The following is a 20425-nucleotide window of genomic DNA, read 5'->3' as shown; positions in this document are numbered from 1 at the left end:
TAGAAGCCTAGGTTTAGTTTTGTTTTAGAGTAGACCACTTTTATTGTTTCGTTTTTTTGTATCTGCTGATTCCCTGAGACCCTAACTTGTGACTATCGTTGCAAAGTTTCACAAGTTTTGATCTCCGGTATTAGCGGTTGAGATGCAACGGTATTTTCGTTCGGTGAAAGTGTGTGTGTGTGTTCTCTTGGGTTGGGTGAAAGTGTGCACCAGTGTGTAAATGTGCGGCCATCATCCTTGTTTTAATCCACCCTGTCCGGGTCCCTCGGAAACTATCACTGCTGTGTCTGGTGAAAGGTACTGTGTTGGTGATTGTGAATGAGAAGACAGCACAAAGCTCTTCTGTGTACCGTCGATCTCTGGATGTATGTCCAGGATACGATCTGCGGTTCGGTTGCGCTGTGTAGCCTCAGCCGTCCCTTCTCCGGCTGATAGATGCATCCGGTGAGATAGAGGACACAAACATGGCGCACTGATTTCCGAATGAAAACCACCACCAACGGGTAAGACAAAACAGGGCAATTGGCTTGTGTTGGAGAACATGTTCGGTTTGATGCTGTATGCTGGATGCTCGTTACGAAACATGTTTTCCACCATCCACGGCGTCTCCTCCTTTTTCAACGCCCTCAATTCTCCCTGACAATCGAACAATCAATGAATCGATCAGATCTCCGCCGACACAGCGCAGAAGGCTTGCTTGTACTCCTTTCCCTATTTTACGTCTCGTAATTGATTGGAATAATATTTATTTTATAACTTGTATTTGTTCGAATTTATTTATCAATGAATTATTTCAGTACTAAGTCGTCATATTCTTACAACGTTATCTTATAATTTTAGTCAGTTTATGACCAAATCCTTGTATGTACAATGCTTAATATATTGTGGCATCATAATGACCAATGTAGAAGAACAGAATTCACTCTCTCTGTTGGGTGGGTGGTCCACGATCACCAGGTATAACTGTGTGTTCGATCTTTTTAGAACAGAACTAAGAACAAATGTCTGTTTTATGACCCAAAATGAAGAAGAAGCACACACTCTATCTTACATGAAATAAAACAGACAGGCAAGCAAGTTGACCTCCTGAGGTCTTTGGAGTTAGTGTCTGGAAAATGGCAGCTCTCTGTCTCACATATGCAGCAATGTTGTGCTTTGCAGGTTAATTTCAAACCAAGTCCAAACTAACATCCAAAAACGAAACAACAAAATGCTGTGAACCACACGGCGGCGGCAGAATAGAAGCAGTGGCAAGACAAATCTCTTTGTTTTTTTGCCCCCGAAAACACGTGGACGAGATCGGATGAGTTGAGGTATGGTGCAGTGTGCAGAGAATGGAGAGGTAAAGCCGGTTTCTGCTGCCCGGCGGCGGGTTCTCCGGAGATGGTGGGTTGACCCGGCTGTGGATGCTTGGCACCGTGAAGTGCATTGCGGTGCAATTGCAACGGCATCGTTGATGCATGCCATGCTGTCGGCAAGATTTACAGGGGTTTCACAGCTAACTTACTAAGTCGGAGTCGATTTTATGCATAACTTACGGTTAAGGTGATTTCATTTCATTTATTGGTCACGATAGGGGCTCATGGGCTGTGATTTTTCTGCACTCCTGGGGTCCTGAAGCGTGCTGAGCTGTGGAGTTTGTGGAGAGAGGCATACATTCTACGGACTTCAAACATTAATCTGATTAAAGGAATTTTAAACGCCTTCAAGAAGTTAAGGGCCTTAAGGGCTTTGCATACGGGATTCTAGCTTCAAAGAAGTATCCCAAACTATTATTTTTACCAACGGTCTGTCTGTATATTGTCCATAATGGAGCGGAATTGTCGAAGCAATATTTTTATTTATTTATTTACAATTGAGTTTAACGGTCCAGTGCCTTATTGTCAAGAAGCAATATTATTGTTGTTTTATTTTTTTCAAATCAAACTTCAGAATATAAGCCGGCGTCGCGGAAAAAAAATATTAATTTTTCCATCTCCTCGATATTGTTGGAGAGCACAACCTCTAGGTTGCTTACTTAGCTCGTATTTCTTTCTCTATTGGGAGTATCCACAACATTCCGTTAGAAGGTGCTATACTGTGACCTCTAGGCCACAGAATTGACATATTAGTGCTGATTCGCTTTTCAGTTGATGAGTGTGGGTCAAACGTGTATGACCAATTCTTAGCCTAGACAACACTCTTTGATCGTTGTGGTTTGAAGGATCAACCCAGGGTGCTACTGTCAGCTTGATTGTTTTTAGATGGCTCAACGGTGATGCATTCCATGTGTTTTGCCTAGTCTGTTGTACCATCTGTTTAAACCACGGCACCACGGAACCACGGCACGTTCTCTGTGTCGCGGCTACCTTCGTTTGCAAGACGCTCTGCTTCTTCATTAGCAGCTATACCAATGTGTGCTGGTATCCAGCAAAGAAAGATTTTACTGTCTTTCTGAGCAGTGGCTTCTTCTGTTGCTATTGCGATAGCGATAGCTTCTGCTGAGAATATGGAAGTATTGTCAGAAATCCGTGCAAATCTTGTGAAAAATGTTGTACTTGTTGGTTACCAGTATTTGGAATTGTTGTAGCAATTTCATGTTTACTGACTCCTATTTTCAACATATTCTCAAGAATCCTGTCTACTGTTGGTTTATCATAATATCAAGGTCTACTTGTGGTATTCATGAGTCTAGTGATGTTCGGTATATTGAGTCCTGCGAGAGGTTTAAATATACTTTTCGCTTTTTATAACTGTGGTTCCTTTAATAGTTCTTTCTCTAGGAGTCTACCAATGGGGTTGAAGCAATATTATTGGATGAAAATCATGTTATTATTCTGAGGATACGAGAACGCTATATCCCGCTGCATCTTCATGGCGTAACGATCTTTTAAAATCACGCCGAACATCTAATTGGCTTACTAGACCCCCTGATACTCCGTTAAAGGATAGGTCCTCGTAGTTGGTACTTAGTCCAAGGGACTACAAAGGAAGAAAGTATGTGTCTCTGTATTTACCGCTTGATTCTTTCTGATCACATAACATCGGACATGAGTAGATCAACTATGTCTGCAATCTCAGAATACGTCTTCTTAAGATCATCATCCGTATAAAAGGGAACAGATCATGGTGGTATTATAAAATAAAACAAAAATTAAATTAAAAATCAATTATCCATCAATCAATACAAACCCCGCAATCGAGAAACCCTTTAATTTCTCAACTTCTCTTCACCTTACGCCGTTTTTTTTTTTTTGCTCTGCACGATGCAGCCACACACTTTTCAAGATGCACCCGAATGCATTGCAGTGCAGGCGTGCTAAAAATAATGAAGTTGCAGGAGAATGTGCATACGACGACACAACCACACCACGTTCATTCCACTTCTGCACTCTTGTGGCCTTGTCTTGAGTGAGTACCGTCGTTGAGTTTGAAAATTTTGCCTGTACGAAAACGAAAGTGCGTGTTTGTATGCGTGCATTCCGCGTACCAAGCACACAGTTTCGCACATTTTGAATGTCAGCACAAAGTGACCCCAAATCTGCCGAGCATCATCAACCCAAGGGGGAAAGGTATGGAGAAGAAGAACCGTGAGAGTTTGGTGTGTTTCGCCCGAGTGTGAGGTCAAAGGCATTTGAATTTACCTCTTGAATTTAGAACCGTTGCAAAAGCCGGCTTGCGGGTCCGGTTGTTTGTGTGACCTTGGTGCTACAGTGGCCCCCGGTCAAGGGATTTTTCGCCTAGATTAGAATCGTACTGCTGTTGCTGCTGCTGCTGCTGCTTGCTGCAACGGTTTTTATCGCGCCTAACCTTGACGATCCTTTCGCCAACAGGGGCAGATGCGTCCGGGAGGCCATCAACCCGCATCGAAATCATTTATTCACCCCTTGCTTTGTGCGCCCAAAGAAGCGGCCAGGATTTGTCTAATCGCAGACAATTTTTCGAGACAATTGTGCATTTATGCGGTTCGGTTGTCGGGGATCGTTCACCAAAAGATGAGTGCACTTACTGCAGTATTGAACGGCGGACGGATACAATAGGGGAACACAAGGATATTCACACGACAACACAATGCTCATTCTGCTGCGTGAAGCTGTGTCCGGTTTCATCGCCGATCTGATGCTACTGTCCCGAAGACAAACCCCAAAATAAGAAGCAAAGGTTTCTAAGTCCCGCCAAGTAGGGCAGACAGAATCGGGCAATGGTGGTGCATCGCTCGGTGATGGTGGTGGTACATCGAGTGCAATTGTGTCCGGTTTTGAACGGACAAGCACACGGACGAAAAAAAGGCAGCATAAACTGGTTATGATAAATAGGACAGAAGCGCGCAAGCAATACAAAAGGAAAACTGCTTCAAATTCTGCTTCTCCAGCCAACCCACGGAGTGAGAGAGAACGATTGCAAAAACTGAAGTGCACCGGATGTAAGTAATGACGTTTTTTTTTTGGTGTTTTGTAAGTGGCGAAATGTCCGATCCTGAGATCATCTTATAAAAATGCACAAAACCAAACAGCCGAACCCTAATTCCTAATCCCGTCGAGAGTCGCTGGTTGCTGGTTAGATCCCTTTTTTTATCAGGTCTCGCAGGATGTCCCGCAGAAGGACTTTATTGTTGTACTTACTGTCGTACCGGTTTTTGCATCCTTCCCCTAGGTGGTCTTCTGCGGGGTTTGTGTGCGAATATTTGCATCTTCGACGGGATGAATGTGCAACAATGTGAAGTCTCGCTAATCCCTGGCCGCTAGACGCAAACCGCTATTCCTTGATGCGTTTAGGAATATTTAGAGGGTATACGCTTAGAAATAGAATATTAGAAGGCAAAGGTATTGGAGGGATCGAAAAAAGGTTCAAAAACAATTATTATTACACGCGGGACACTGATTGTTTGGTACTATTTTCATTATTTTCTGAGCTGATCAGAATTCTTTTTGGAATCAGGTTTTTTACGGTGATTTATTGAAATTTTAAGAAATGTGCTACACTCGCTGAAGATTCGTTATTCGCTCTACACGACACTATACGGTACGACGAAGTGCTAAGATCGCTCTCCTAGCTTCATAGTTTGTTTGGCATATGCTCTAAACATTACAGCTCAAGAACAAGCCTTTATAAAACAGCAGGACTTGTGGAGAAGCAGAATGAATCACGAGTTTGCTGAATTGTTTAATGGTTCAATTCAAAGTTTCCTGACGGTAGTCAAATTCGGAAGGATACGATAATTGGGACGTGATGAGGCAGGCTCATGCCCCCCACCAGGAGGGTGCTTATCAGCGATTCATTCGGTACGAGGGCGTAGAAGAGCTGACTCGTTGGCTGGAATAAGTGGAGTCAAGCTTGCCGGTGGTCGGATGCAGTTCTGGATTGAGTTTCCTGGAAATGGATTGGCGACTTGGCCATGTTATCGCGACGTTCTCGAGGCTGAGTAGGCCAAGAAAAAAAAGGAAAGCCCACCATACAGGAAAGAATGACTATCGAGCTACGCATAAAACAGTCAAGGAATGGTGGCTCTGTAGTAAGACGAGAACGATGTCAGTCTTTACACGACAGGCCCAGGGTTCAAATCCCATCCGGACCGTTCCCCCTCAGTGAGGACAGTATATTCAATTACTAGAGTCCTTAAAAATTTGGACTATGCCCAAATGCTTTCCTAACAACATCTTAAGGTAAGAACATCTTTATAATTTCTGATCAACGGTTTTAATGGGACTGAACACAGAGCAAGAATGTCTAGCAACCAAATTTGCTGTTTGATAATCTTCTTGATGGTAAGAGTTTCAGGATCCCGCAAGCAATGTCCATTTTTTCACAACAACTTGTTGAAGCAAAGTTCCGAGAATTCCGATACAAAGGTGGCAGTTTTCACTGGAACGCCTGATCAGAGTTAGATCCTCAGGCAACCATTATGCTTGAAGATTGAGCATTTATTGATCCTTGAGGTTTACGCTTCTTGGTTTGATGGACGTCTAGGACATTTCCAGCAAAGTAAAAAGTATCATATTGGTTGTATGACCGTTATGAGTTAAGGACTTTTCAGGATTTAATAGAATGGAGTGTTATAATGTATATTTTAACATGAACTTAGAAATATTCTCTTATGCTAAAAATGATGCAAAGTTCCCAAAAATTAATTACCATATAAATGCAATTGCTTTCCTTTCTAGATTGGATTGTTTATTATAGATAATGCATCGTAAAATTCAATGAAAGCCTCGTAATTCCATTACATCGATTTTTACAACAACCGTAAGGAAAAACATACCCCCGTCTTCTCCATTCGAAAATCGCATTACATGAAGAGATGATCCTACCGTCCACACAAACACAAGTCTTCCGTATGTCTGGACAGCCAACAACCCAGCAGCATCCTTACAATATTGCTGGAAGATGCAATTATCGGCAACGAGCGAGTGGTGCATTTGTGCCGCATTTTCGCAAATAAACCTACCCAAACCTTCTTCATTAAATCAAAAACTCTTTTTGTTGGGACGAGAGAGAGAGAGAGAGAGAGCGAGAGAGACAGGGAAAGAGAGAAAGAGAATGAGAATGCACATTTCTATGCAACCCAAAGGCGGCAGCAGCAGCATATTGATGTGCGTGCGCGCATTTTATACACGTGACGAGGCGCGTTCACTCTCCTGCAGTTTGTCTATATGTGTGTGTGTGAGTGTGTGTGTAAGTAGTAGAAGAGGTGAGATGTGGTGAGTGCACTGCTCTTGCACTTTTTGTTTTCTCGCTGCAGTCTTCTCCTCTCCACACTCAATCCTCCTTTTGCGCACACATTCTCGAGCCAGTTGAATGACCTTTCCATGCCGGGTCCAGGGATGCTGGGATTAAAATCTGTTTTTGCATCGCCCGCCGTTCGTTCGCTCGCGCTCTCATTTCTATGCTCGTTCTATGTGTTGCTCCCTCTCAAGGCGTTTCCTTCTCTTTCCATAGCTTACCTTGATGATTTGCTGTATGTGCGCTTGGCAAGTTAAACTTTCTCACTCACACACGCCGGATGGATCTTCTTTGTTGAACCTCAGTGGACGTGATTGGGGGGGTTTGGAATCGTGATACACGCACCCGCGGTTCCCGTTGACTCTACTCCGACCACTACTCCCGACCGTCGTCTACGGGTAATCAAGAGGCCCCTTCTTCTTGCAGCAACGGTGTGTTCTTGCCCAGTAGTTTTTTCCCCGGCTTTGTGGATCCTTTTTCCGTTTTCTATCCACAAAGATCGCGAACCATTCGATCGACGACAGGGACCCGTGCTGTGCTTGCAATCGGGTGCATCTTGTTCCTCAATTCCCCGCACACCATCTCCTAAAAAACGCCAAAACCATCCTTTTCGGAAGATCGACAGTAGTTGTGTAGGAGCCTCCGGGAGTCTGCAACATACACATTCTACAAACGTGTGTGTGTGTGTATAAACGCGCGCGCCCTCCATGTAACGGCGGTTGGATGATTTGTGTTGCCGATGTTTCGAAGGACGGTTTGTAGGAGGATACCGATCACCACACAGAGCCCGAGAAACGAGAAACGGGTGGAGGATTATCTTTTCCTGTATGGCTGCAGTTAATGGTACGAAAAGATGCAAAAGAAGGAACCTAACACAATGTATGATGACAAACCGACCGACGACGGTGAGGACTTTTCTCTTCTGGAACACGCACATGATGCTGGCTTGTCGTTGGGGGTCCTTGCTGCGAACGGAAAGATCAAAAGGACCACCCTTCCCGAGACGAGAGAGAGAGAGAGAGTGAGAGAGAAAGGCGGAATCTAGAATGGAACGGATCACGCTGAGAAGCACACTTCTTCCGCCATTCCGGCCATAGATGATGCCCCTGGTGACGTGACCAGGAAAAACGCCAATGACCGCGCTCACAATGGGATTTGCATCGATCATCCGAAGGACGAGCGTGCGTGTTCCTCTTTTTATTTCGCTTTCATGATCCCCTTTCGTTTGCCATCTACGTTGAACATTTTCCCACGTAAATGGCGCTGCTGTGATGTGAGGGTGATTGTCCCTTCCTACATACTGCCTTCTGCACCTCACCTTAGCTGGGGTCCTACAAATACGACATTCAATCCTTCTTCTGCCCCGATTACATGATACAAACATCCCGAGAACATCACCACCGATCGCTTGTAACGATCGTCGTCGTAAAGAAAAGTGATTTAAATAAAATTGGAATTAATAATTGCTGCCACTCAAGCATTAAAACGTTCAATAGAATTTATTGAACGTCGTTAATAGATAAAAACCGTGTACGAAATACAGAAGAAAGCATCGAACGCGAATAGTAGATACGAAGGTGGGAAATCGCTTTCTTGCCAATATGATTCCGGTCGGCTTTTCTATGTCTCACGGGTTTTATGGGCCTAGAACAACCTTTTCATCCCGCTCTTCCCATCCCAAATCGGGAGGAAATGGAAGTCGTTGAGAGGATGGTGTTTTGCATGAACTGGTTTGAAAACATGTTTCTAATCCAACGTTAAAGAATGTTTCCGATGGCGGCTGGTGGTGGTCGGATCAGGAGGACGCAACCGCAGCCGACTGTTGCACCCTATAGTCCGGGATGCAGAGAGAAGAAACAAGGGAACAGATCTGATGTTGCTGTGGGAGAACGTTGCTTTATGAGGGCAGCCTCGTCAATTGCCGAGATGTTGTATTTTGTGCAGAAAACTTGATGACCTGCAGAACCGCAGCCCAGCGCGTGTAGGTGGATGACCCGGTGAGAGAACAGGGGAAAAAAGGGATACATTCACCAGGGAAATGCAATGCAACGGGATATTTATAACGCAAGACGAAAAGAAACGAATAAAGTCGAATGCATTCAAGCGGCTATAAACTGATCAATCAACAAAGTAAGTAAGTAAGAAAGAAAAACAAATGTTTTTGAAATAAAAAATTGTATACAACATATGTATTAAGTTATCAAACAGTAACAAATTGAATAAATAATTCAAATATTCACCACACGCAGCATCAGAGGAGGGGTAGCAATCTGATCGACCAGTTTTTGCTATGAGATGTCCTATTCGAATTTCCCTAGCTGTTAGTACCTCAATCAATATGTAAGCTCAAACTCACCAGGAACGAACATGTAGACCACATTCGATTTCCATTACTCTAATTAATTAAATCCAGGATGTTTAATTCAATACGGCTGGGATCCCTCAGAGCATTGAACACTCTAATCAACCTATTCCGCCTTCAAGAATTCAAGATCAAAGTGTGTTTGAGATAGGATTTTTGATAGTATTCATTTGACCATCGACAAGAAATAGCTCAACAATTGGTAAATCAAAATCTACACTAGTTAGTTCTATACAAGTTGTTTCTTTTTCGTAAATATATCGTTCATTTACTATTTTTTCCAAGAATTTATTGTATGCGCTTCTTCTGCTTAGCCTTTGTTCTCTTTATTTCTCTCAGGCTCGCGTGCGGACCCTTGAGCTGAAGCCCATAACAAAATCGTCTTCTTCTTATTATTCTTCTTGGCCTGCTCAGGGTTGTTTAAATCGTGTAGATATGGCACGTAGTTCGTCAATCCGCTTTCAGGAAGCTCGGTCTAGGACTGCAGGCCACCATCCACGGCTGCATTCGAAATTCGACAGGTTAGACTCTACTTGATCCAGCCAAAGAGGTCGCTGTGCTCCACTATGCCTCGCGCCGCACGGGTCCGGCCTCCTCACTACGTGCCCCAGCCATCGTATCCTTCCGGATTTGTCTGCCGTTATTATACCCGCATCGCCAAACAGCTCAGCTAGCTCAGCTCGCACACATCGCCAAAGAGAGAGTCCTTAGCACCCGCCGTTCGAAAATGGCGAGTGCAATGGCGTCCTACATCTGCATAGTCCAGGATTTGTACCGGTAGAGGACTACCGGGCGTACCAGTGTGCGATGTATCGTGCATTTCGTGACTTGTTGGAGTTTTCTGGATTGTAGGAGTTTCTGGAGCCCTTCGGATTTCGCTGCTTACGTTGTTGTCCGAAGTTACGCTCGTACCAAGGTAGCAGAACTCATCTACCGCCTCAAGATCGTTGCCGTCAACTGATACTCTGCTTCCGAGTCGGGCTCTATCGCGGCAGGAGCCTTCGGCATGCAGCGATTTTATCTTCGTCGCATTGATCCTCAATCCAATTCTATAATAGCAATAAAACATTTAGCGTTCAAATTTAAAGGCGATTTTCCTTCTTGGTTTACCGGTCACCATGTCCTGGGGGCCATTTAATGGCTATCTACAGTAATTGGTATTTGATAATTGAGTAGTTAGTTCTCGCTACGGGGTAACGGTCCGGATGTGTTTCGAATCCCGGTCCTGCCGTGTGAAGGCTTGCGATCATTTCGGCCACCAGACCGTCAGTAGCTTCTTGCCAAGATGCTGATCTGGTGCGATCAGCATGAAAGTTATTTACTTCTTCTTTTTCTTGACTTAACGATCTCTAAGGTCACGCCGGTCATCGAAATGGCTTACTAGACTGTTCCCGATATTACGGAGTTGGAATGCGATTTGATCGTCGTTCCCGTGTCGTGTAAAACCCAGCGCCTTTATCGGCTCAACCACAATTCCTCTTCTTGTCTTAACGACCTTTTAGCTCACGCCAGCCATCGAATGGCTTACTAGACTTGCCGATACCACGTAGTTGAATAGACAGTGCTCACTGCGAGGTCAGTCCACAACCGGCCTTCAAATAGAAGAAATGTTTCCCATCTACGATCAAACTTCTTTCCGAACGATCGAATCAGAAGATGATGTGTTCTTTTAATCCCATTTAATATTTTCCATTTCAATAGAAAGCAAAAAAAAAAAAACACCGCTGTTGGTAATAATTTCATTAATAAAAGGAACTTCATCAACCCATCGTTATCGCCGTACACAAGCCGATTTCCGCATGTTTCGAGACATGCTGTTTAGTGGTAACGCATCTCCGTTTCAAAACGCATTCTTTTCCCACTCTTTTTCGATTGTTTTTGTTGTTGTTGTTGTTTTGCATTCACCATTTCTTTTCCCTTGCGATCGTCATTTTGCATTGTCTTTCCTTCTGCCGTTTGCTGCTACTTCCCAAACCCCAAAAAGCATTCGAATTTAGCTAACGTCGTGTGGTGCGGTGTGTGTTTTATAAGTAAAGTGTGATGGGAATAGCAGGCCCGGCATCACCTCTACTCCCTTTGCTGGTTCCAAAACAGAAAGAGGGTGCATTCGAATGCAGTTTTTGAAATGTGCGCGCGCGTTTTGTTTTGCTGTTTTTTTTTAACCGTTGTGTTGTGTGTGTTGAGGAGTTCATTAAACTTTCATTCTTGTCGTGTCATTTTTATTGTGCCATTCTTTTATATTGCACCAAAATGTGCTTACGCACATGGACCCGGGTGTCAACGGTGCGCACGCTTTAGGCGAAACGGATAAATTAAAAGATGATTTAAATAATATAATTAAACACTTTGATTGGTTTGAATATTTATAAAACTAAAATAATATTACTATGAGAGAAAAAACAAACACACAACGCGTTTGGTTGAAGGTGATCCTTTGAGTAAACAGATTGGCACCGTTTTGTCCTTCGACTGGCTAAAAGCTTAACTACCTTGCCTGTTACTGCACACGGTAATTGCATTTAATAATTATTGCTTTCTAACCTCAACCCTTCATGACGAAGCGTACCACGTGGAGAAGGTGTGGAGACGTACGCAGTCACACACATGATGTGGAAAATTATTATACACCACCAGCAAACCATCAATGGGTCGAGTCGTGTCCGTGTGTTAGCGTGATCAATAACCATTATTGCGTACAATATCGTCACTCCTACGCGCTCGTTACTAGCTTCAGTGTTCAATAAAAATAATCTAAACATCTAAATCTAAATGTGTTTCTGTTGGTCTTCTCTTTTATATAAATTCGCTCAAGTACCTTGCGAAACAAACTGAATTACGGACAAATCTTTCCTTTTTGTGTGTTCGCCTGTTGACTTTATGCAAATGAAGTGTCGCACTTTCGCACACTCGCAAATCTTTTGCGAGCCAATGCGGGCACCTAATGAATGAATTCCACCAAGCAAGATGGAAAAGCATCAGAAAAGATTGTTTCCGTGTACGCAGGAAAGGTTCAATGGGCAAATGTGACTCATTTAAATAGATGGTGAATGAGGTTTACAAGATATCTTACGAAGCACACAGTGCGTGATGATTGTCCTAGAGATTAAAGGTGGTAGCCACTGTTCCTTTCTCTTTTTTTTTGCCGTTCTTTCATAGGAGCAGTTAATATGCGCGTGTACTTGTGCATCAGACATCTGCCAACATTGACACAGATGGAGCAGATAGTGATACATGTTTAATTAACGTAAACAGGCTTTAGAGCTACCGTCTGTGCCTGTCTGTTAGTGGAATGGCATGATAGCGCCAGGAAGGATTAAGTGAGCCCAATCTTGATGGCACAGCGGTGAGAAATATTCTTTTTAGCATGTTTTCTTGAATCTTGATCTGGATCTAGATAGAATTAGATAACGGACGTGTGGGAAACTATAGATTTGAAGACTAAAATACGAAATACTCGAAAGCGAGCAAGTAGCAAAAATTTTACCTTCAGAAAAAATGTTTATTTCTTATCGTGAATACTTCCAAGACAATTCGATCGAGCAAAACACCAAACACGGCTCATTCCGTCCACCGATGGCAGCAGGACGAGTTGGTACACACATAGTACAGTCTCATTTCCTCTTCGGCTCGGCGGGTCTGGGCCTGGAAGAAAACAGCCTCACGGTGGGAACATTTCGGACAAGCGTGCTCCTCGGTGCGTGGTAGCGTTGGGTCCGATATCACGTCCGGTACGATGTGGGTCAGTTCGCTGTTGGGATAGAGGCAAGAACAAGCTTTACCATGAGCAAAAAGGGTTCTTCAAGAAAACCGGCCCTTTCTTCGCTTGAAACAATAACTTACTCAATTTCGTGCATAATTTTGTTGACGTAAATACAGTTCGAGTCTGCTTCCTGCTTGTAATCACAGTTCCGGCACGCGTAGAGAAGAATTTTGTTTTCCTTGTCCTCTTTCGGGTACAGCATGTTGTTGCTGAAAGCATTCGCGTTGTTGTTGTTAGTTTGGGTGGGCTTTTTGTTTGCTTGTTTTCTAGCACTGTTTACCATTCCTGACAGAACCGAATGCCTACAAATCCTGGCCCATCGTCGTGTGCTGCATCGTAGGCCATTATTTTTGTTTAATTTATCAGAAAAACTCTCTAAATTGTTGAATGAACAAGAACAGTTAAAATGCGCGTCTGTTTTCCGGTGTGTTGTTTGTTGTGATGGGAAACTGTCAAAGTGACATGTCCTAATAGATGGAGGAAGTTCCGACAAAATTCCGACAGTTGATGTATTTTTTTTAAATTCAATTTTTTTATTTAAATTGTTACAACTTTTTCTACAAATATGCAGTTAAAATATGTCGAACGAATATTTTTTTATACAAATCTTAATTTGTACCGCGAAACAGCACGAAGACATTGAATTTCGAGGTGAAATATTTCACGACAATTTCTCGAATTCTCTCGACTGTTGTGACAGCTACCGCAGACCTGTTTTCATGAACCGTCTATGCAATTTCGGGAAAACATTTCATACGCATTTACAGAACAGATCAGCGTGCAGCACGTAAAAAGTGAAAATAATCTACTAAAATGGCTAGTGGTGATAATCCGGATCAACCGAGACAGCCTCGCAACATGCAGGTACATCAAAGTAAAGTTTTCTCTTTAGTTAAGTGTGAAATTGACACGGAAAAACACTCTTCCTTCCGTAGGGTTTGTTGAAGTTCGCCATGGAAGCTACCAAAAGTGAAGATGCACCACACCCGGCACAGCTGCAACCGATGGACGAAGAAAGGAGACGGTTTCTCGAAGAGGCACTCAAATCCCTTACCGTCGATGTTGTCCGGGAGCTGGAGAAAGCGATGAACGTGCTGCTAAACAACGAGTCCGACGAGGATGCAAAGGCCGAAGCGATCGATACCGTAATTGATTACGTGCAGGACATGGACACAGCGAATGATTTCTTTAAAGTGGGTGGGTTTGTCATTATAAAACCCGGGCTGGAATCACCGAGCGTGGACGTTCGTTGCGGAACACTGCGGTTAGTGGGGGAACTGGCACAGAACAACCCATTCTGTCAGAAGCACCTGCTGGAGTTGAGCATTCTAACCAAACTGACGGAGCTACTATCGGACGAACCGTCCGTTGCACAACAGGCCATGCACGCCATTTCCTGTATGGTACGGCACTACGAACCGTGTCTGGCAGCGTTCATCGAAATCGGTGGCCTAGAGTGTATTCTCGGCTGCATACAGACGGATGATGAAAAGTTGCGCATTCGAGCGTCATTCCTAATGGCTAACCTGTGTACGGAATATGCACCGGTAAGGGATGAATTTATTAAGCTGAATGCAGTCGAACGGGTGCTGGCTGGGTTGCAACCGGCCAGGAATTACGATGCAAAGCTAGAAACTGCCCTATCCACACTGAATCTACTAACGGAGAGTAAGGAAGGCATTCGCAGATGTCGATCATCCGACAGCTTAAAACAGAAGCTAGAGACGATCGTGAAGCTTAATGGTGGAAAAGAAGAATGTCAGGTAATGAACAACATGGTTGCTGGCGAATGCGTGCAAATGTAACGTTTTGGCTTTCTGTATCTATTTTTAGGAACAACTCGAATACGCTCAAATTCTCCTGAAGCGTTGTTATTCCGGTGAGCAGGATGGCGCCGACCGATAGAGAAAGTGCAACGCACAAGAAGAGTTTTTTTTGTAATAAAACGGCATACAGGAAGATAAATAATTCATGTTAAATCACCCTTCGCATTAGCCCGAAAACGTCCAAAATCCATTACCTGTAGCCTTAATTTCACGCCAAAAAAAAACACGCGGAAAGCCGCATCGTGTACCGGTAGAAGACATTTGGAGGTGCGCAACATAGTGCGCAAGTAAAAAAAAAATGGTTCAAAAACATGTTTTCCTTCACCGTTACATTCGCGAGAAAAAAGATACGACGCGGACGGACCAATTCTTTTGCAACGTCGTAACTGGGTTTTTGCGTGGTCCTGTGGTGAGCGAAATCATGTGTTTTTGTTTTAAAAAACTACGTTCCGGCTTCGTCACGCTTGTTCGCGTGTTTACTTAATCTTTAACCCCATTCGCAATCGGTTCCGGAGGAAGTGAGAGAGCAAATGCGCCATTTTTGTTGTTGTTCGCGTTGGTTGTCTGTTCTGTGTAAAGCCTTTCTTGGCGGCGTCACGTGTGTGCGGATTTTAAAAAGAAAAACACAATGAAACGGATGAGGACGCGCCTTTATGTAGGGTAAGTATTGACTGCGAACTACGGGAAGGGTATTGGCCAGGTTAGTCGTTAGATTGACGGTTGAAGGTACCCTGCCTTAATGGCGTTAGTGGTGATGCATTGTTTCGGAAGTTGATTTGCCGGTGTCGGTGTATCATCCGGTCGTAAGTTCAAGGTTGTCCTTTATGCTTAGGGTAGACCCTGAGTGAGGATCTTTCGCGAAATAGACGTTTGTTATCGTACAACGGAAGAGCATTTACTATGCGTGAAGTACTAGGCGTCTCCATCGTGCTATCGTACGTTATTTTGTATGAAGTACCAGGCGTCTCCATGATAACGAGCCATTTTAATACGCTATTTCACAAGTTTTTAAATTGAAAAACAAATGCAAAAAGTATGCCCTACTAATGTGTCACTCACACAAGAGCTAGAAGTAGTGATTTATCGGTAAACTGTGCTACTGAATTAAATTTTACGAAGTAGAACAGTTACGCAGTAATAATGACGACGCTCGGCCCCGGCGAACTGTTTACGATGTGTTTGAAATTCGCAGAATTGCCTATTACGATGCACCTAGCTGAAGTACTATGCGCAACACGCGCGATCGCGCTTTTGGGATGATGAACTAAAAATTTCCTAGTAAGTAGTACAAATCGAAAAATTACTCAAGTACAAGTACTTGAAAAAAAACAATGTCTCTTGTTCCAAATAATAGCTACATTTGCTCCCATTTACAAATGGATCCTTCGGGACCTTCACTGACCGCGTACAATGTACTCTCACGCCGTCCGACACGACATTTGGGACCATGTGGATAGGCAACAATGACTGGTGGCCCACCAATACACTAATCCACCGTCTTGTGTACGTCGCTTTTCCTTTATACGGTACAAAATGAAACCGATTTGGCATCGTTTCATGGACGGAAAACACACGTACACGCCGCAATGATTGCCAATTCGATGCGTTAGTGTGCGTGCTGCGAATCCGTTTGCTTGCTATTCTTCTCGTTCCCACTAACGCGGCCCGGTGTTGGCTGCCGGAAGATCGTTGTTTTGGTTTTTGTACACTGTACAGCAACCGCACCGTTATTAATTACGCTTCGGTTGTCTTTATGGTGCGCGATGCGAAAATAGGAAGGGATTTCCCGCTGAGAAGGAAAACGACTTATACCAGCAGGGTGGCCCAGTGCGATCTTCAGTCGACGATCGGCTTCCAAGCAGGAAAGGCGAAAGAGAAATAGAAACAAAACGAAAAGATCCCTTTCGGAGCAGAAGGGATATAGAAGACAACAGTGTGATACAGTGTTGCCAGAAACGTTCACAAACACTGAGTCAAAGCAGCGTGGTGAACTTTTAGTGGCCTCCGAGCAGCAAGTGAACTTCTTAGAGTGAAAATACAGTGAAAGCATTAAGACATTATTGGAACTGGAGATCAGTGATAATTTGAAAGGTGAAAATTTTGATGAACATTGTCAGTGTCTTCCTCGGTAGGAAGTGCGGAAGGTTAAAGCAGGACAATTAAAACTTCGGATACAAATAAAAACGTGCAAAGTAAGTGTTAGTTAAGTGTCGTTAATTCCTAATGAAGAATCATACTACAATCAACGGTTTTGATTGACAGACCAACCAGACGGCATGTCTCTTTATGCTATTTTTGTAGCCAAGCCATTGAACTTTTGGGTTCAGGAGTGAGTTCTCCGATTTCCGAAAGGCGAAAGGCAGGAAGTGATGGGATTCATCTGTCCCCATGGTACTGGGGGTTTTCCGCGAATCCTTCTCCGATGCGCAATTGCGCGTTTTGGGGTTGGACGCGGAGCACACACGTTTTTGGAGCAGCGGCAGCACACTCGGCAAAATGGATACTTCTCGTTCAATGGTGCCGTCGACACAGATAGAAAATATGTGGATTAGTAGCAAAACCTTAATCGCATACGGCACATCGATCTTCGTCAGGCAACATTCTGGTTGGCATTGTTTATACAACAACGTGAGATTGTTTCGCATTCCCTTTGCTCGCAGGGGCTGAATGCGTTTTGCATCTGCCAAGCCGACAGTGAATCGTGTGGTCTGGTTTCAATGAGATCAGCTGATGAGAATATGGTCTTTTTTTTTTTCTTCCAAAATTACTTCAAACCATCATGTATGATGCGCTGGTCCCATCCAACCCAACCAAAAGCAAGAGAGATAGAGAGGGATCGCCAACTGAGTGTTTCCTTTACTAAGGCGTTCCGTTGATCTTCTTGTGCGCAGTCACTCACGAGAAAACGCTCTCGTATAGCACTCATTTTCTTCTGCCAAGACTTCTCGGCCACCAAATCTCGAAGTATTCAGTTCCGTCCGCACGCGGTAGTAAGAACGGAGCAATTTTCGTAGTCCGCTAGTAACGCGCAATTTTCCAATCTCCGAACTCCGTCGCAGTTCGCAGATACAGTGATCAGTAGTCGGTTTGCATTTAATGGTTCTTTGTGTCCTTAACTGAACCGATTGCTCTTGCTAATTAAGCAGCGCTACTGCACGTGCTGACAACATTCAACGGTCCAAAGTCGAAAGCGAGGAGGAGGAGGAGGTCTATTTTCCCGTCCTATTTCTTGGCGCTAGCTCAACTCCACTCCAATTCACGATGAACAGACGAGGTAAGAGACGCGAAGTACAGGCTGAGAAACGATCAAACGATTCGCGAACGGCGGTACTGTTGTGTGTTTTCATTTCCGGGTGCTGCACTGGATGATCAGAACGATCGAGCGGATCCAAATTGGCGATTACGAAATAATCCGTGTCCGGCAAATTATTGTCACGATCGTGATCGTACGCTATCTATATGTGTGTGTGCATTTAAAGAGGTGTTGAGTGCCCTTTACCCCCGTAGCCGATGATGATGCTGATAGCAAAGAAGGAGGTTAGGTGGTTTATTTTTGTAAATTACGAAAATCCGTCCGCTTCACGTCACTGCGTCAACGGCAAGCGCACGGTGTGTGTATACACACAACAAAGCCCAAAGCGGCCGGTTTTGCTGTTTGGTGCCAAAGAAAAGCGAAAAATCATGTTAATTTTCTTTTCCCGACGATCACACTAACCAAATTTTGTTTTGCTATCTCTCTCTCTCTCTCTCTCTCTCTCTCTCTCTCTCTCTTTCCCTCTTCCAAAGGACGCATTATCACGATGCCGGCTGAGTGTACCGCAAACCCGCTGCAACGGGCCCTGGCCGACGCCATCATCCGGATGGTGTCCATGGACGAGTTGCGCATACTGCTTGCCTGCGGTGCGAAGGTTAACGAGCAGGTGACGCAAGGTCTGAGACCGCTACACTATGCTGTCTGGCAGAACAATGAAGCGGCCGTTAATCTGTTGCTCGTACGTGGTGCCGATATCAACGCGATCGATGAAGTTGGCTACAGTGCACTGCATCTGGCGGCCGAGCATGGATATCTGCATCTCGCGAAGATTCTGCTGGACGCCGGATGTAAGGTGGACTACCGTGAGCCAACGAACGATCCTTACCCACGCACCACACTGTGCGATGAACCGCTTCGTTTGGCACTGCGTAATAAGCACTACGAGGTAGCTCGACTGCTGCTTGATCGGGGTGCCGATCCGAACAAGCGTTACTTCTTCGGATCGGAGATAAACCTAGCGACGGACGTGGAGAGTCTGGAGCTGTTGCTGACGTACGGTGCCAGTACGGACGCACGTGATCGGTCCGGTATTACGCCACTGATGCGCGCCGTACGAACGAATGGGAATATTGATTCGGTGATGTTGTTGCTGCACTACGGTGCGGACGTTAATGCGATGACGGATGCCAGGAATGATTACAGAACTGTGCTGCATTATGCGGTTCTATCAGGTAAGATCTTCGAAACGTATTGCGGAGTGAATAATGGACGACGCTTTTGTATGGTTAACAATTTTCTTGGTTCTTTTCATCCGGGAATGCGGAACGGTGTTAGGATTAGATCTGTTTGGTGGTAGGTCGTTGTATTTTTTTTTCTGAGACCGATTGGACCCAAGAAATAGACTTTTTTCTATTTCGGCACAACGACTTACAAGACGTTCATTAGCTTATTCAAACCTTCTCGAATTTCATGATTTAAATTCTCCTCCGTATCCGCTTTTTCTTTTCCCAGGTAATGCTTCGCTCGTGACGATGCTTTTGAAACAGGGTGCTAGAGTGGACATCCCTGCACCACTACCAGAACCCGATCGTCCCAGTCCACTCGATCTGGCCGTTCTTCGTGGTGATCCCGTACTGGTGCGAATACTTCTCGAGCATGGTGCTAATGTGAATCGTAGCAGTCCCGTCATTGGTTCCCCGTTACATGTTGCCTGCGCCGATAATATTCCCAACAGAGTTGAAATTATGAAGGTAAGTTGGGTTTTTGTTCCCTTCTAAGGAACCGAATGTGACACCACGAAATAATTCTCCCTCAGATGCTCTTATTTTACGGTGCCGATCCAAACATACGCGTCGTGGGAGATGTTGCCACCAATGCGATACTGCGCCCTCCACTGGCAGAGCTGCTTGCCAGCAACGAACACGTTACACCACAGGAACTGCATTTGCTGTTGCGATACGGTGCAAGGGTAAGGCACTAACGGTTGTAAATGTAAATTGAAAGCTTACAAACTTCCTTCAACCATTCACGCAGGTTATCCTGAAGACCCAGTACCGCGATCCGGACGGTTTGCTTAACTGCCTCTCGAACCTTCATCACGAATCGGACGCCTTCCGCATTATACTGGACGCTGCCGAAGAGTTCGACCCCTGCATGATACGCCGCAATCAGCAGCTCACCGACGAACAGCGCGATTTGCTTATAGAACGAGCCACGGTACCACGGAAGCTCAAGTCCCAGATCCGTGCCCACTACCGTCGACTGTTTGGTCGGAATCTGTGCGAGTTTGTACCACCGCTATTTGTACCGGGGGAGCTAAAAAGCTATCTCCTTTACGAACATAGCTTGTAATGGCTATGGGCACCGCCTAGTGGGAATCAATTTTTTCTCTCTTTTACACTGGACCTGATAAGACTACTACTACTACTACTTACTACTACTATTACTGTCCTGATGGTGAATCGTCCACTATTCCCACCATATGATAGACTAGTTTGCTAAGCGACTGTTTCTCGAGCCTGTGC

At 44.5% G+C, this 20425-nt stretch overlaps 4 protein-coding genes across 4 annotated transcripts in view; 3 read left to right on the top strand and 1 right to left on the bottom strand.

Moving 5' to 3' along the window:
* Positions 1-8251: 8251 nt before the first annotated feature.
* Positions 8252-20425, top strand: part of LOC126564500 (mannose-P-dolichol utilization defect 1 protein homolog) — a 161617-nt gene continuing 149443 nt past the window's right edge. The window contains exon 1 of the mRNA XM_050221563.1: positions 8252-8256. The gene's annotated coding sequence lies outside the window, so the exon portion shown is untranslated. The remainder of the gene's footprint in view (positions 8257-20425) is intronic.
* On the bottom strand, positions 12613-13197 carry LOC126565615 (DNA-directed RNA polymerase II subunit RPB9). The gene is made up of 3 exons (XM_050222809.1): positions 13102-13197; positions 12902-13030; positions 12613-12809 (listed from the first exon to the last, which is right to left on the bottom strand). Exons 1-3 carry the CDS (start codon positions 13164-13166, stop codon positions 12620-12622), a joined length of 384 nt encoding a protein of 127 aa, XP_050078766.1. The 5' UTR covers positions 13167-13197; the 3' UTR covers positions 12613-12619.
* LOC126565076 (hsp70-binding protein 1) lies at positions 13618-14726 on the top strand. Its single transcript, XM_050222213.1, has 3 exons — positions 13618-13685; positions 13757-14584; positions 14655-14726. Exons 1-3 carry the CDS (start codon positions 13635-13637, stop codon positions 14724-14726), a joined length of 951 nt encoding a protein of 316 aa, XP_050078170.1. The 5' UTR covers positions 13618-13634.
* On the top strand, positions 17879-20252 carry LOC126564637 (ankyrin-1-like). Its single transcript, XM_050221721.1, has 5 exons — positions 17879-17921; positions 18434-19132; positions 19413-19651; positions 19717-19869; positions 19935-20252. The coding sequence occupies exons 1-5, from the start codon at positions 17909-17911 to the stop codon at positions 20250-20252; spliced, it is 1422 nt and encodes a 473-aa protein (XP_050077678.1). The 5' UTR covers positions 17879-17908.

Source organism: Anopheles maculipalpis, chromosome 3RL (assembly GCF_943734695.1).
Source record: "Anopheles maculipalpis chromosome 3RL, idAnoMacuDA_375_x, whole genome shotgun sequence".
Taxonomy (NCBI): Eukaryota; Metazoa; Arthropoda; class Insecta; order Diptera; family Culicidae; genus Anopheles; species Anopheles maculipalpis.
Note: the sequence above shows the minus strand (reverse complement) of the source record. Positions and strands in the feature narration are given on the sequence as shown.

What these genes read in the sequence shown, in the direction of transcription:
- LOC126565615 (XM_050222809.1), bottom strand. Translation starts at nt 13,166, where the DNA reads ATGGCCTACGATGCAGCACACGACGATGGGCCAGGATTTGTAGGCATT. An exon ending in ATTCGGTTCTGTCAGGAATG is followed by an intron (nt 13,031 to 13,101) that starts GTAAACAGTGCT and finishes GAATGCTTTCAG; the next exon opens with CAACAACATGCTGTACCCGA. An exon ending in AAAATTATGCACGAAATTGA is followed by an intron (nt 12,810 to 12,901) that starts GTAAGTTATTGT and finishes CTATCCCAACAG; the next exon opens with CGAACTGACCCACATCGTAC.
- LOC126565076 (XM_050222213.1), top strand. Translation starts at nt 13,635, where the DNA reads ATGGCTAGTGGTGATAATCCGGATCAACCGAGACAGCCTCGCAACATG. An exon ending in GACAGCCTCGCAACATGCAG is followed by an intron (nt 13,686 to 13,756) that starts GTACATCAAAGT and finishes TTCCTTCCGTAG; the next exon opens with GGTTTGTTGAAGTTCGCCAT. An exon ending in GTGGAAAAGAAGAATGTCAG is followed by an intron (nt 14,585 to 14,654) that starts GTAATGAACAAC and finishes ATCTATTTTTAG; the next exon opens with GAACAACTCGAATACGCTCA.
- LOC126564637 (XM_050221721.1), top strand. An exon ending in GCATTATGCGGTTCTATCAG is followed by an intron (nt 19,133 to 19,412) that starts GTAAGATCTTCG and finishes TTCTTTTCCCAG; the next exon opens with GTAATGCTTCGCTCGTGACG. An exon ending in ACAGAGTTGAAATTATGAAG is followed by an intron (nt 19,652 to 19,716) that starts GTAAGTTGGGTT and finishes ATTCTCCCTCAG; the next exon opens with ATGCTCTTATTTTACGGTGC.